Here is a 14,249-nt window from a genome sequence, read left to right as displayed (position 1 = left end):
TGCTCATTTTGAGGAAAATGAGGTCAGTTTTAATAACCTGCTCCAAGGCATGCAATCACTCTTAAGTGGTAGAACCTCTGTTTTCAGCTACTATATTATGTTGAGGAATGAAGACACTCGGATGTATGTCCTGGCTTTGTCATTAACTCAGGGTGCCAAGACACATAGAAATATTCAGTATGCATTAGATGAGCAAATGTGAAAATCTGTATCCATAAAGTATTATATCATGAAAGCTATTGCGTTATCTACTGCCATTTTATCACATGGGCATCCTACTTGTAAAGTTTTGTAGTGCGGCATTAGAACGTGCCTCTGTTCCAAAAGAGAATCTGCTAAATCTGTAACTTAAAACAAAAAAACCCACAAAACCCAAGAAAACTTTACTGAGGTATACAAAGTTTGTACAGAAGTCTGTAACTTATGTATGTAAGCCTCACATAATTTACTTATATAAGTCAATTCAACTCAATTACTATTATAATTTCTACTCAATAACCTCAGTTTTGTCAAAGGCTGTGGTGAATATAAACAAGGACAGATAAGCTTTGTGCTTTATACTCTTGTTGGGCAGGTAAGACTGAACGGTAAGGTATAAGGACTATTCAGATATGACCACCTCACACTCTCGTTTTATTAGTGAAGTGCTAAAGTAGCTGAAGTTCATTATTTCTAGACACTTTACGTAAAAATGTGTACATTTTATTTTCACGAAGATTCACAAGATGTTAATATTTTCTTCCATTTTGAGAGGAGGACTTGGAGACATAACAACCCATGCAAGATCAGAGGTAATAAATGATTGATGTAGGATTTCAACTGAGAACTGACTCAAGAGCCATGGTTTTAAACTATTATACAAGTGCTACAGGAGAAAAGAAAGGTAGGTATCAACCTGTGGTTAGTGTGGTTCCATGATTTCATAGGTGTCAACCAATTAAATTATTTTCTTGGTAACTTAAAAGGAGACGAAAAAGACTATTTGATGAAATCAACAGACTTAAAGAATGACATATAACAAAGTATTTGACATGATACATTTCTTGCCATCACCATAAATTCTCATTAACTTTTTTAAAATGGGAAAGTAGAAAACAAAAAGGGGAAAGAGTCTAGGCTGTTTTTAGGAACATTAGATATCAGAAGTCCAAAATTCTTCCAGCAGTTCAGTTTTTACTATTACGCAAAAACATTAAGTTAAAAAAAAAAAAGTCACCAAAATAAACACCAACTGATAAAGAATCTTACTTCTTTTTCTTTCTGAAGACCTTGTGTTTCCTGTTTAAGGCTATCCATAACTTCTTTTAATTTTTCTTCTTCTTTCTCTTTTTCCTTCTCAAGGGCACTGTTTCGAGTTGTTGTTTCAGTTATGATCTTCTCACTCTTGGCAGGTATACTTTTAAATTCTTCAACCTAAGATTGTAAAATAAATTTACAGGAGCATATGCCTTGAGACTATCTAGTATCATCAATATTTGACTTATTTAAAACCGTTTCTCAGCATCCTCCTAAGTATCTGTGGTTTCCTTTGTAAATCAGACTTGAATTAGCCGGCTTTTGCAAATACTTTAACCATTTACTGCATTTCTGTGCTTTCAGTTTAGTAGAAAAGTTAATTCTATGAATTCCTCATTTGTTAAGGAAGAAAATCCTCCCTAGCTGGACATCAGGTCTTTCTTCCTTCTGCTCCATTTTCAGGCTGTAATTACCCTTCTTCACCAGTTAATACACTCTGACCACATGGAATTTCCCAGACTGTCCTTCACAGAATATTGTAACTTACCGCAGATTACTTTTATAACCCCTGGCCTCCCTGAAATCCTAAAATCTTTCATGTTACCCTTCCAAAGCCACTATGCAGGACTAGTACCTTATTCCATTAATACCTTTTGGTAATAAGCACTTATTGACATTTGATGCCTAAAAGCTAATACTTCTGTAAGTTATAAATTGCCCTAGTCTGTCCAATTTAAGGGTTACTCTCATATCCATGTTATTTTGTTTATCCTGATTACCTAGTAGCAGAGTTCAATATTTCCCAAAATGATGACCCTCAAACACTGATTCACACAAGATTTATTCCCATACTGAGCAGAAAGTATTTTGTAAACAAATGCATTTGGAAAAATACAATGAAGGACTCCCAATTCATTATCAGGGACTCCTAGGAAATTAGGCATTCTGGTCCGAACTTGTTTTTAAAGTCTCAGAATAGCTAATCAACTCCTTGTGAATTTTGAGCTTTCCCTTCCCTCCTTTCCAAGAGGGAACTCCTACTCTGATACTCTTTACTTGATTTTTGTAGGAGGCAGGTAATATTTTTAAAAGTTCAAAATACATAACCAAAAACATCTCTTTAAACCATTACCCTAAGAAAAAGAAAACTATTTTGTTGATCAAATAGAATTGCTAATTTGGTAAATATTTCCCTAATAATGTATGTCACAGAAAAATAAGCTCTAAAACTCAAGGCCAATGAATGCCAATATTTACCTTTGGAGAGAAAAAAAAAAAAATCACATTCAGAGATAAATGCTGAAACACTTAATATTCAGAATACTAACCCATTTTCTTAAAAATAAGGGACTGGCACATCCATGAAAAATAATGAAAATTAGATCTAATATTCAGATTCTTTTAAAACCTACCTTTTCTTTATCTTTTTGAAGTTGTTTCTCCAGTTTTTTGGCTTTACTTGAAGCATGTTTTAATTTTTCCCGAACTTGAACATCTTCCAAATCTAGCTGTGTAAATTTTGCTTTATTTTCCTCAATAAATTTTGTAATTTTATTCAGTTTCCTAGCAAATAAAGAGAATTATGTCACTATTTTGGATATTCATTTAAAGCCATGTTTTATGCTCTGCCTAGGACACTGCTGCTGTAAACGTGACCAAACTCTTACAAGGAGGTGGAAGATCCTACAGTTATCCATTTTCAAACTGATCTGCACCTCCCACTAAATTTGAGGGAGCCATTAAGATGTGATTATGAGAGTTGTTTTGCCCTTCTAAGCTAGACAGGAAATACTACATTTTTGAGTAACTATAATGTCAGGGTATAGCGAGAGTTTACCATAAACTTAAGTAAAACTCATTTTAAAGAAAAAAAAAATCACATAGGTAAGAGATATTGGTGTCACTGAATACTGACAAAGAAAGATCATGATAAGACTTAAAAAAAAAAAAAAGCCTATCTAGAGTAAATGATGACCTACTTTTACCTCAATTAGATTTGTGGACTGTTTATTTCTAAGACAACTAACCTGTCAGGTTAAATGCTTATTTTTGATGTGATGTTTTGTGTTATTGAGTTCTGCCGCTAGGGGGAAGCATCCTCTGCTATTTTAAGACCAGTGTTGGACATTCGATTTATAATAATCAACTGGATACAGGGCAATTAATTTATTTCCTGTTTGGAAAGGGAAACCATTTTATATGCTGGCAAAAGCATTACACTTACGTGCTGGCAGTAAGTTTATATATAAACACACACACACACACACACATAAAAACATGAACTCAACCCAAACACTTCTAATACTTTCCAAAAGATTATTACTTCTCTACATCCTTTACAGCTTTATTCTTAGCTTTCATTTCATTTGACAGTATACTGCTCTTCTCATTAATTTCTTTGGTATCTTCATGAATTTTTTCCTTTTGAGTTTCCATTTCAGCAATTCGTTTCTGCAGATCATAACTGGAAAAAAAAAATCAGATTTTTTTTATACATAACCCACCTCCCAACTAAAAGTAGGATACTTAAAAGTCAACTTCGAGGACTTCAGGGAAAGGTAGAAGAGTAGGAAGATCCTAAGTTCACCTCATCCTAAGGCTACAACTAGGTAACACCCACATAAGTGTAAACCCAGAAAATGATGAAGACTGGCAGAACAGAACACTTTCCAGAGCTACATGTAAAGAAGAGGCCAGCCACGTTGAAGATGCAGTAGGAAAGGCGGAGACGTGGTTGGGACTAAAGGGACCCATGGGACTGTCCTTGGGAGGGGTGCCGTAAGCATGGAAAAGGGAGAGTAACAGACCCTCACATCAAGAATCCCAGGCATGGGGAAGAGGAATCCCCATAACATTTGGCTTTGAGAAGTAGGGAGGGGGGCCCTAATTTGGAGAGTTCTGATAATCTGTGGGGTGTCACACCTGGGACTTTTTAAAAAAATCAGCAGGCAGAGAGGGGAGGGTAAGAGGACACGGAGATCTGACCCTTAAAGAGACAGCACAACAAAAAGCCACAAGGAGATAGAGCATAGAAGCAGCAGTTTGAAAAACTGGGGTTTATGTGAAAGGAATTTATTTACTAATCTCAGAGCATGTGCTGGAGGGGCAGACACCTTTAGGAGATTCTTCCAGGAACAAAGGAGCTGGCAGGAGCCATCCCTCCTCTATCTCCCAGCCTAGATACAGGGATACCCTGTGTGAACCACTGCAATGCCAAGACTCTCCACCTATCTTGCTAAGAGCTTGCCCCATACCCCCATTCTCTTGCAGTCCTGACCCCTCCAATATGCCCTTGGCCAGAGCCCATCCAAAGTGGTGCCACAAGCCAGCAGCAAGCAGCACAGATAGGAGCCAGCACTGCTCCAAAGTGACACCTGCCCTGGGGAGAGGGGAAGATAACCACACATACCAGTCTGACTAAACCCCAGCAGTGGGCTGGGAGCAGACATCTGGTCTGGCTGCAGGCCCTGCCTACCAACGAAAGCTCAACGGATAACAGGGAAAGTGTCCTGCAGTTCAGTGCTATTGCATCTCTGGCAAATTCCTGGTCTAATTCAACTCAAGCCCAAAGTGGCCCCAGATTGATGCACTAACAACACAGGGAACAAACCTTGCCCAAAAGGCAGAGAGAACCATTGCAGACGACTGGACTGAAGGCAAATGTGGCTTAGCCACATCAGTGGGGCACATGCAACACATATAACAGACATCCCTGCGGTGTCAAGTTCTGGTGAACAGGGGACATTGCATTGCAGGACACTACAGGACCTCTTCTTCATAAAGTCACTACTTTCAAGAGCAGGAGGCATAGCTGAATTTCCTAACACATAGAAAAACAGAGTTGGACAAAATAAGAAAAGACAGGAATTACGTCCCAAATTAAAGAACAGGACAAAAATTGCAAGAGAGCTAACAAAACAGAGATAAGCAATATGCCTGATAGATAAAGTAATGGTCATAAAGATCCTAACTGGACTTGAGAAAAAGAGCAGAGGATCTCACTGAGACACTCAACAAAGAAACAAAAAACACCAACCAGAGATGCAGAACTCAACGACTCAAATTAAAAATATACTACAAGGAATAAATAGAACAGAAGAAACAGAAGAATGGATCAGTGACCTGGAGGACAGAGTAATAGAAAGCAATCAAGCTGAAAAGGAGAAAAAAATTATAAAAAATGGAGAGGGAACTCAGCAATACCATCAAGTGTAATAACATTAGCATTACAGGGATCTCAGGAGAAGAAAGAGAAATGGAGGAAGAAATTTTATTTGAAGAAATAATGCTGAAAACTTCCCAAATCTGGGGAAGGAAACGGAAAAAGAGAATTACCATATGATCCAGTTATTCCACTATATCCAAAGTATATAAAAACACTAATTTGAAAAGATATATCCACCCCTATGTTTACTGTAACATTATTTACAACAGCCAAACTATGGAAATAGCCCAAGTGTCGACCAAAAGATGAACGGATAAAGATGTGGTATGGGACACCGGGTGGCTCAGTTGGTTAAATGTATGCCTTGGGCTCAGGTCATGATCCCAAGGTCCTGGGATTGAGCCTGGCGTTGCGCTCCCTGCTGGGGGTCCGGGGGGTGGTGGTGGGGGGAGGAGTCTGCTTCTCCCTCTCCCCGTGCATGCTCTCTCCCAAACTCTTAAAAAAAAAAAAAAAATGTGGTATATACACACACAATGGAATATTACTCAGCCATAAGAATGAAATCTTGCCATTTGTAACAACACGGATGGATCCAGAGAATACAATATTAAGTGAAGTAAGTTAGAGAAAGACAAACACCATGATTTCACGAATATGTGGAATTTAAGAAATAAAGGAACAAAGAAAGACAAACCGAGATTCTTTTTTTTAAGATTTTTTTTTTATTTGACAGAGACACAGTGAGAGAGGGAACACAAGTAAGGCAAGTGGGAGAGGGAGAGGCAGGCTTACACAAGTAGGGGGAGTGGAAGAGGGAGAAGCAGGCTTCCCGCGGAGCAGGGAGTCCTATATGGGGCTCCATCCCAGGACCCTGGGATCATGACCTGAGCTGAAGGCAGACGCTTAACGACTGAGCCACCCAGGTGCCCCCCCTGTTTTTAAAGATTTTTTTTTTTTCAAAGAGATTCTTAACTACAGAGAACAAACTGATGATTATCCAGAGGGAAGATGGGTGATGGGATGGGCCAAAGAGGTGAAGGGGATTAGAAGTATACTTATGAGTACAGAATATAAAATTGCTGAATCACTACAGTGTATACCTGAAACTAATATATAATAAGTTAATTATATTAGAATTAAAATGAAATAAAAACAATCAACTTCAATAATATGGTAAAAAACCCTAATTTAATGAATTCATTACATAAAATAGTTTTTAGATTTTTTTTCTACTTCAGTCTTTATTTTTCTCTAATATAGGAAAGACAGGGCTTAATGTCAGAAATAAAAACTAAGGGGGCGCCTGGGTGGCTCCGCTGTTAAGCATCTGCCTTTGGCTCAGGTCATGATCCTAGGGTCCTGGGATCAAGCCCCACATTGGGCTCCCTGCTCAGCAGGAGCCCTGCTTCTCCCTCTTCCACTCCCCCTGCTTGTATTCCTTCTCTCGCTGTGTCCACCAAATAAATAAAATCTTTAAAAAAAAATAAAAACTGATACATTAATGTACTTACATGTAATATTGACAGACATGATTCTTTTTTCTAAATATTTCATTTTCCAAGGTAAGAAATTCAATGGCTATGTTTTTCTCTCCTTCTAAGGCGTCCTTTTCCTTTTCCACCAGCTTAACTCTGTTTAACTACAAAAATTTAAAGTGTACAGATTACTCATATATACTTTATATGTATAGCTTCAATTTCAAATATACCCACATTAGACAAAAACATCATTAATAAAACACTGTCCATTTAAATGTCAGTAAGAAATATAAAATTCAATCTAAAATAGTAAAGATTTCTTTAATAATTCCAACTTTAGTATTTGACTCAGCAGAATTTGTTCAATAAACAAAAGATTCACCTTCTCTCCTCTGTGTTCATTTAATATTTCAACTCTCCGACACAAGATTTTAATAGGCTCATTTAGCCGTCCGCAACCAATGATATCTTCTAAATATTCAAGCATACCCTCATCATGTTCAGTCTGGCCTTTTGGTTTCATCATAGCAATTTGTTCAACTTCACCCTTAAAAAAAAAAGTTGTATTACACACTTATTGTGTATGTTTAGCCATATCGATCTTAATTAAGAATTAGAAACAAACCCAACAGTAACCAACAACTAAATGAAGTCAATCAGTAGTTTAATGAGATTTAATAAGATACAAATAAAAATGTTTTCTCCACTGGTGTTGAGTTTTCATTTTCATAGGTGGTAAGAAATATATATTTATACTCCCTTACATAAACGCTTACAAAAATTACAACATAGTCACATACACATATTAGAGCCAAAGAAAGATTCCCAATCTAAAAAGTTCATTCAATATAAAAAAAATAAAAGTATTAACTTTTCTATGCAGCAAAACTCAGCAAGGAATTTGCATAATCTACAATTACTTTGGCAATATTCTCAGCTGTTAATAACATAATTAGAGTTCCTGTTCTGAAACAATGAATTTTCAAAAAGATCCTTCATCGCTCAACTATAGTAGGAATCCTGTCCCAAGATGGTGTATTATTTAACTTTCTCTATAAACCTGGTATTGAGTTCCTCAACAAATGCTAGACTTTATAAGGACAACTCAAAACTCAATGTCCTAACTTTCTTAAAATCAAGACCATTAAATAAAAAGGGAAATTACCTAATTTCTTATTACAAGATATCCAACTGACTGAAAACTAAAGGTCACGGTACATATGAACTTGGAAAATTTATTTGCAATCATTAATGTAACAGCTTTGAAGTGTAATTAAAATTCTTAGATTAACATTATTTGTATTTATGTAATTTAATTACAAAGAGAAAAAAAAGAAGAAAAATGCACAATCAGTAACCTTCAAGGCTGACTGCCAGGCAGCCATTTAGTTTCATGGTGGAGAAAATTTTGTCTGAACATGCTCAGGCAAAATGCTGCTGCTTTCCTTCACAGGAGTAGCCTGTTTGTGCTCTTACAACAGAAGAAAAGGAACAGGCAAGTAGAAAAAATACATAATATACCTTTATTTCAGCAAAATAGCAAGGGTGAAAAAAAAAAATCAAGAAAAAATACACACAAAAAGCATATCACTTCCTCAATTTAAATATTCTAAATATTTATGAATAAACCTCAAAAATCTGGGTTAAATCTTGCTAATGTAATGACAGTCATATTTACTAAGAGCTCCCACATTAATATAAGTAAAAAACAAACAAACAAACAAAAAACTTGGGGCACTTGGCTGGCTCAGTCGGTAGAGCATGCCACTCAATTTCAGGGTTTTGAGTTCAAGCCCCACATTGGGCATGTAGCCTACTTAAAAACAAAAAAACCAAAAGCAAAAAACAAACACAAACACCAAACACCAAACCCCCCCCCAGACTTAAAAACAGCTCATTTTAAATCTAATCACTGAAAAGCATAACTTTTAATATTTTTATACGCTATCACCCTTCTGTAGTTAACACAACAGAACATGATTATCAAATACAAAGTAAAATGTTATCCAAAGAGCTTATTTTTATTTCTCTGTAACCTTCAGTATGTATAAATTAGTGTTTTAACTTAGTGTTTACACTAAAATATGTAGATATTTACATAAAACATTTTATTCTGCTTTCAATTATCAGGTCCTTCCAAATGTTTGCAGTACTAGCTTTAAGTCTTAGACAGGATTAAACCATGGAATAATGTCCAAAGTTTTGGATTACAACAGGCAAACGCCAGCCCTTGAAGAAGCAAAGAGTCTTATTCAAAGTTTTTAACTAGGCAGGGTTTATCAACAGCAACACTACTGACATTTTGGGCTGGATATCCTTTGTTGTGGGGAGCTTTGCTGGGCATGATAGGATGTTTAATAGCATCTCTGACCTCTATGAACTAGATGTCGGTAGCATACCCTCCTACCCTCAGCTGTAACAACCCAGTGTCTTCAGACATTGCTCAATGTCCCGGGGACAGAGATGCAAAACTACACACAGCTGAGAATCACTGATGTTGAGGTAATAGTTTAACTCTTTTTGTTGTTTGTAACACAAACAACAACAAATGTCTGACATCTGTTATTCTAATATACTACCTAATTCAATTTGAGTATCTGAACACCTGTTTTAAGATGACTGAAAAACTATGACAAGAGAACTTACATCTTAGTCAAATGGGCACAAGGTATTACTGAGTAGATATTTTTCAGATAGCCAGAAGTTAGGACTCAATGTAGCAGTTTACACTGACAAAAATATTCCTAAAAGCATCACATTTTTCCTGGCCAAATTACTGAAGAGATGGAATAATGCTATTAGGAGACTGCCTAGCTTGCAGTAAAACATAGGTGTTGCTTCTTTTGGGTTATTTGTTCCTCTCTCCCCAGTTAAAATGATGGCTATACAGCTAGGATTTCTTTTCATTCTAATAAAGTTGCAGTCTGTTGAAAATAAAAATGCTAAAGACAAGACAAGGACATTTATGAATCAAAACAGTTCCATTACAAGTGCCACATAACATTCAGTTTTAGATTGTTACATGGCACTCATTTTTTTTTTTTTTCCAACCAGTTATCAGATTAGTACTACTGATTCAACAAGCTATTAGAACATTTAGGCCTCTACCTGTCACTTATTAGGACTACTATGGTACTCCAATGACAACCTGGGACCTTTCTTATGGCTCTGTTCCTTGACGTTTTTTGCCTGCCTTACCACCTGCTACTATTTGCTTTCTTCTTTTTCCATTTTGCACCATTTCATATATACTCTGTTCACAATCTGTGCCTGGAAGACCCTCCCCCGCCCCCGAAAACATACCTATCCCATGTGAAATTATACAATATAGTTTTAACCTGGGGCAATAAGCTCCATAGATCTCAGAATGATTTTAAAGCATCAACCTAAATTTAAAGTCACCCGTCCATATCAAGGCTCTAAATCACAAATAATGGTAGCCATGAAAACATAAAATTTCAAGTTGCTATAATAGTAGCATCTGAAGCCAGACAAGTCCTATAGGCCTCCACAGTTATCTCTAGCTTCTATACTTCAGTAGACTGAATAAGATTTTAAGCATTTTTTTTGCTGTTATTTACTACAAACTTCCTTTAAGTTGTATCAGAGTCATTAAACAACTGTGTAAAATACCAACTATGGTTTTTAACAGTAACATACAAATTGCAAACATATTTCAAGAAAATATTTGTAATAACCAAGGGCTTAAACCTTAACTTACTAAGTAGGTGGCAAATCAGGATATTGTGATTCAGTTGCACCATTCTTTGGTAATCTATTTTACAGAAATAGAGTTTAAAAATCTAAGAAATAAATAGGTATGATGCCCTTTATTCTTAATTCACATGGAATCCAAATTTTAGCAAGCATGAACCACAAGAAACTCAAGTCCATAGCTATATTAAAACCTTTTTTTCCTAATAAGGCCTGAAGGAGTCTTATGATAAATATGGGTGTTTGCATCAAAACTAAATGGCCCCGATTTACTGGGCTCTGAAGTTTTTTTTAAATTTTTATTTATTTGAGAGAGAGCACAAGCGCCCACATGCTGGAGCACAGGGAAGGGGCAGAGGGGGAGGGAGAGGGACAAGCACATTCCCTGCTGAGCACAGAGCCAGATGCAGGGCTGGAGCTCTCCACCCAGAGATCATGACTTGAACAGAAACCAAGGGACCGCTCAACCAACTGAGCCACCCAGGTGCCCCTGGGCTTTGAATTTTTATATTGTCTTGATAATCTTTTTATTTTCTCCATCTTCCACTGTACCATAAATTACTGTCCTTTATGTTCTAATAAATTTTTATTCTAATTTGCTCTGTCAGCTGTCAGAGGCCAACAAACCAAATCACAAAGGTTAGTATTTGCCTAAAATAAATAAATAGAAAGGATAATGCTTTAGTAGGTGTACTGCTTGATGTCTACTCTGGTTGCTTAGGGGTAGTTTTCTTTTATAGCTAAGGCTGTTAAATCAGACATTTTTGGGTAACTGGTAAAGCTAAAAAAACTTTTGACATAGCATAGACTTATTTCTACAGGCTAAGACTATAACCCAAATAGTTTGTAGGACATGCCAGGCTTGGGAGAAGTATTACTGGGAAAAAAAAAAAAAAAAAGGAAAAAGAGATAAATTGAATTAACCTAGGTCTGAGTTATCTATTTCCAAATTACTAAACAATAAGAAAAAAATCTTGGTTCCTATTTAAAGTTCTAATTCAGGTTTTATAATAAGACAGAAAGTATATGAAATTGGAAACTTTGACAAAGCTAAAATTGCCTTAATAGTTGTAGCTTTTAGGAGTTTATAAAACCATTCCTGAGACCGCAATCGTTAGTGTAATTCTGAACTATCATAAAAGCATTAAGGTTATCATTCTTCTAACTTTAGAGCAAATGCACCAAAACCAACTAAATCTCATTTATACATAGTTACCATGAAATGCTATGGAGACCCAACAAAACCCTACTTATTTGCACCAACAGTTATTACAATGGGACAAAGGCTTTGAAATTAAGGTATATATAAATGGCGACATGTACAAACATGGGAAGTACAATGGCCAATTATAATCTAACACTTTTTGAAGGCATGTATAAGTGCCTCTAAGGATAAGAAACAGGGCTTAAACCATTTCTGTATCTTTTATATCATCTTAGCACATAGCCTCATTAGGTACTCATTTGAATCAACTGATGAAATTTAAAACGGATTCAAATACTAGAAATGCCTACTTCAAAGAACTACTAAACCAATATAAACACTGTAAAAATGTTTTTACCGTTACAGACTTCTAAAATTTAGTGCAGTTTAATCTTAAAATCAATTTTCACTTTACCTAATTCAGATTACTGAGGCTGTTTAGCACTACCACTGGCCAAACAGTCTATACGTTTTATTCAAACTAAGCACTTATGTTTTGATATTATGCTGTCTCCAAGTTCCCAGCCTCCCAAATCACATTAAGAGATATGTTAAATGGGAGAGAAGATAATAAAAAAAATCACATTTTTACTTACCTTCATCTGCTTTAAAGCTAGTGCAGGAGTCTAAGCTTTTGAAAAGTAATTGAATAAACACCATAGAAACCACCATCACTCTCCCTCAAGCTTTTAAATAGGGTATCATTAGTTCTACCTAGTCCAATCCCTGTTTCTTCTTCCTAACAAGTGAATTCCTAAGGTTCCTATCTGTAAACTTAATCAAATGGAAAATCTGTTACTTGGGAAGTTTACCTTGATATTAAAAATGTTTTAAATAATTTTTAAAAGGACACAAAAAGATTGTGATTATATGAGGACAAATGGCTAAGCATAGGTACTTCAGAAGCACATGTTTAACAAAGTTGACAGTTAAAAAAAAATTACTGTTATTTACTTCTTTGGGAAGTTATGACTATTTAGCTTCCTTTATTATGGAATTATATAGAAAGGCTGCACTAAAGGAAAAAAAAATTACCCTTACAAGGGTTAAGATGAAGTCCACTTTATTTTGAGGAATCTTGGCACCGGTGTAAAATTTTGACCAATTATCCCAGAATGATAGTAAATAGCAAATAATAAACAAAAAATAAACACAAGAATAGGTTCCTGCAAAATGGTATTATCAAATACAGTATTATAGAGTGAAATAACTTATAATCCACAATTAACCAAACCAAATCCCAGAATATGAAAATCCATATAACAGTTAAATTTGATTAAAGACACACATACATACACAAATACACACAGCTTTATTTTCACATTTATGTAAATTCAAATTCTGTTTAGAAATATATTTGCAGCTGATTTTCCCCAACATTCATTTTTTAAATAAGTCTGGGTTACAGAAGTATTACAAATGCACCATGCCTGGTAACAAAAGATAGTAATATAAGTCATTCCAGAACAATGGGAACTGACTGAGAACACTCAGGCATCCTAACAAAACTTTCAGTATGAAATCAAAATTCCCAACTTAGTTTAAAATCAGTAGCATAAGACATTAAAGAATATCAGCAGCTATTTTACATCACAATATAGTTTTGTTTTAATTATGCTCTTGGGAGATTCTGGATAGAACATAGGAAAAGAAAGGACCTTCAAATCAAAAAGGAATTTTAATGTATCTGACAAAGCCATGTTTTACACTAATAACTTTTTGAAAGGTAAGACAAAAGAAGAGGTATTTTTCTTACCAAGCAAGGCTGGTAAAACATATCTTTACTCAAAGAACACAGGGTTAATTCAACTCAACACCAGGTACTTAGTTTTATACCCCTCTAAAAAAGACTTCAAGAGCTGTGATACTTCAGAATGACATATGAGTTACTTTCTGATCTTCCAATATTTAGTGGTTCAAGTAGGCCATTCTAGCCAAAACAAAAACCAGCTTGGTAAACTTTTAGTTAACCACACTAAGTGTTTAAAAAAAAAAAAAAAATTAGTAAGGCACTCAAGTAAAACCGTCAAACACCAAGTGTACAGAGTTCTTCTCATTTTTGTGCTATTTAATATTAGTACAGATGAGAATAAGAACAAAAGTAAAGGACTAAGAATTCTTTTCGTTGTGCTATTTAATATTAATACAGATGAGAATAAGAACAAAAGTAAAGGACTATTAAAAAATAATGAATCTCATTTAAAATATTATCTTAAAGGAAAATACAAACAGTAACAATAAATAGCTGTTATATCCCTGTCACGCTAAAGCAGCACAATAATATTGGTGTTTAATATTTATTTCACTACGCCAATATTTACGTGCTGCTAGAGCGGAACAAGTATGCCAGTCCATCCAAACATAAACGAGCATCTTATGGTGAGAATAGTTTTGAATGAATTTCCTTAAATTTCTAGAGCAGCAAATAATGATTCGCATCTTGACTGTAGTA

General features: G+C 35.4%; 1 protein-coding gene across 1 annotated transcript in view; it reads right to left on the bottom strand.

Annotated features, from left to right (window-relative positions):
* Nucleotides 1-14,249, bottom strand: part of SMC4 (structural maintenance of chromosomes 4) — a 38,834-nt gene that overhangs the window by 19,585 nt on the left and 5,000 nt on the right. The window contains exons 6-10 of the mRNA XM_006742165.3: nucleotides 7,262-7,426; nucleotides 6,913-7,040; nucleotides 3,560-3,700; nucleotides 2,649-2,799; nucleotides 1,249-1,413 (exon numbers count right to left, since the gene is read on the bottom strand). Coding sequence (XP_006742228.1) covers nucleotides 1,249-1,413; nucleotides 2,649-2,799; nucleotides 3,560-3,700; nucleotides 6,913-7,040; nucleotides 7,262-7,426 — 750 coding nt within the window. The remainder of the gene's footprint in view (nucleotides 1-1,248; nucleotides 1,414-2,648; nucleotides 2,800-3,559; nucleotides 3,701-6,912; nucleotides 7,041-7,261; nucleotides 7,427-14,249) is intronic.

The sequence above is a fragment of the Leptonychotes weddellii genome, chromosome 1 (assembly GCF_054177405.1).
Source record: "Leptonychotes weddellii isolate Sample4059 chromosome 1, ASM5417740v2, whole genome shotgun sequence".
Classification (NCBI taxonomy): Eukaryota; Metazoa; Chordata; class Mammalia; order Carnivora; family Phocidae; genus Leptonychotes; species Leptonychotes weddellii.
Note: the sequence above shows the minus strand (reverse complement) of the source record. Positions and strands in the feature narration are given on the sequence as shown.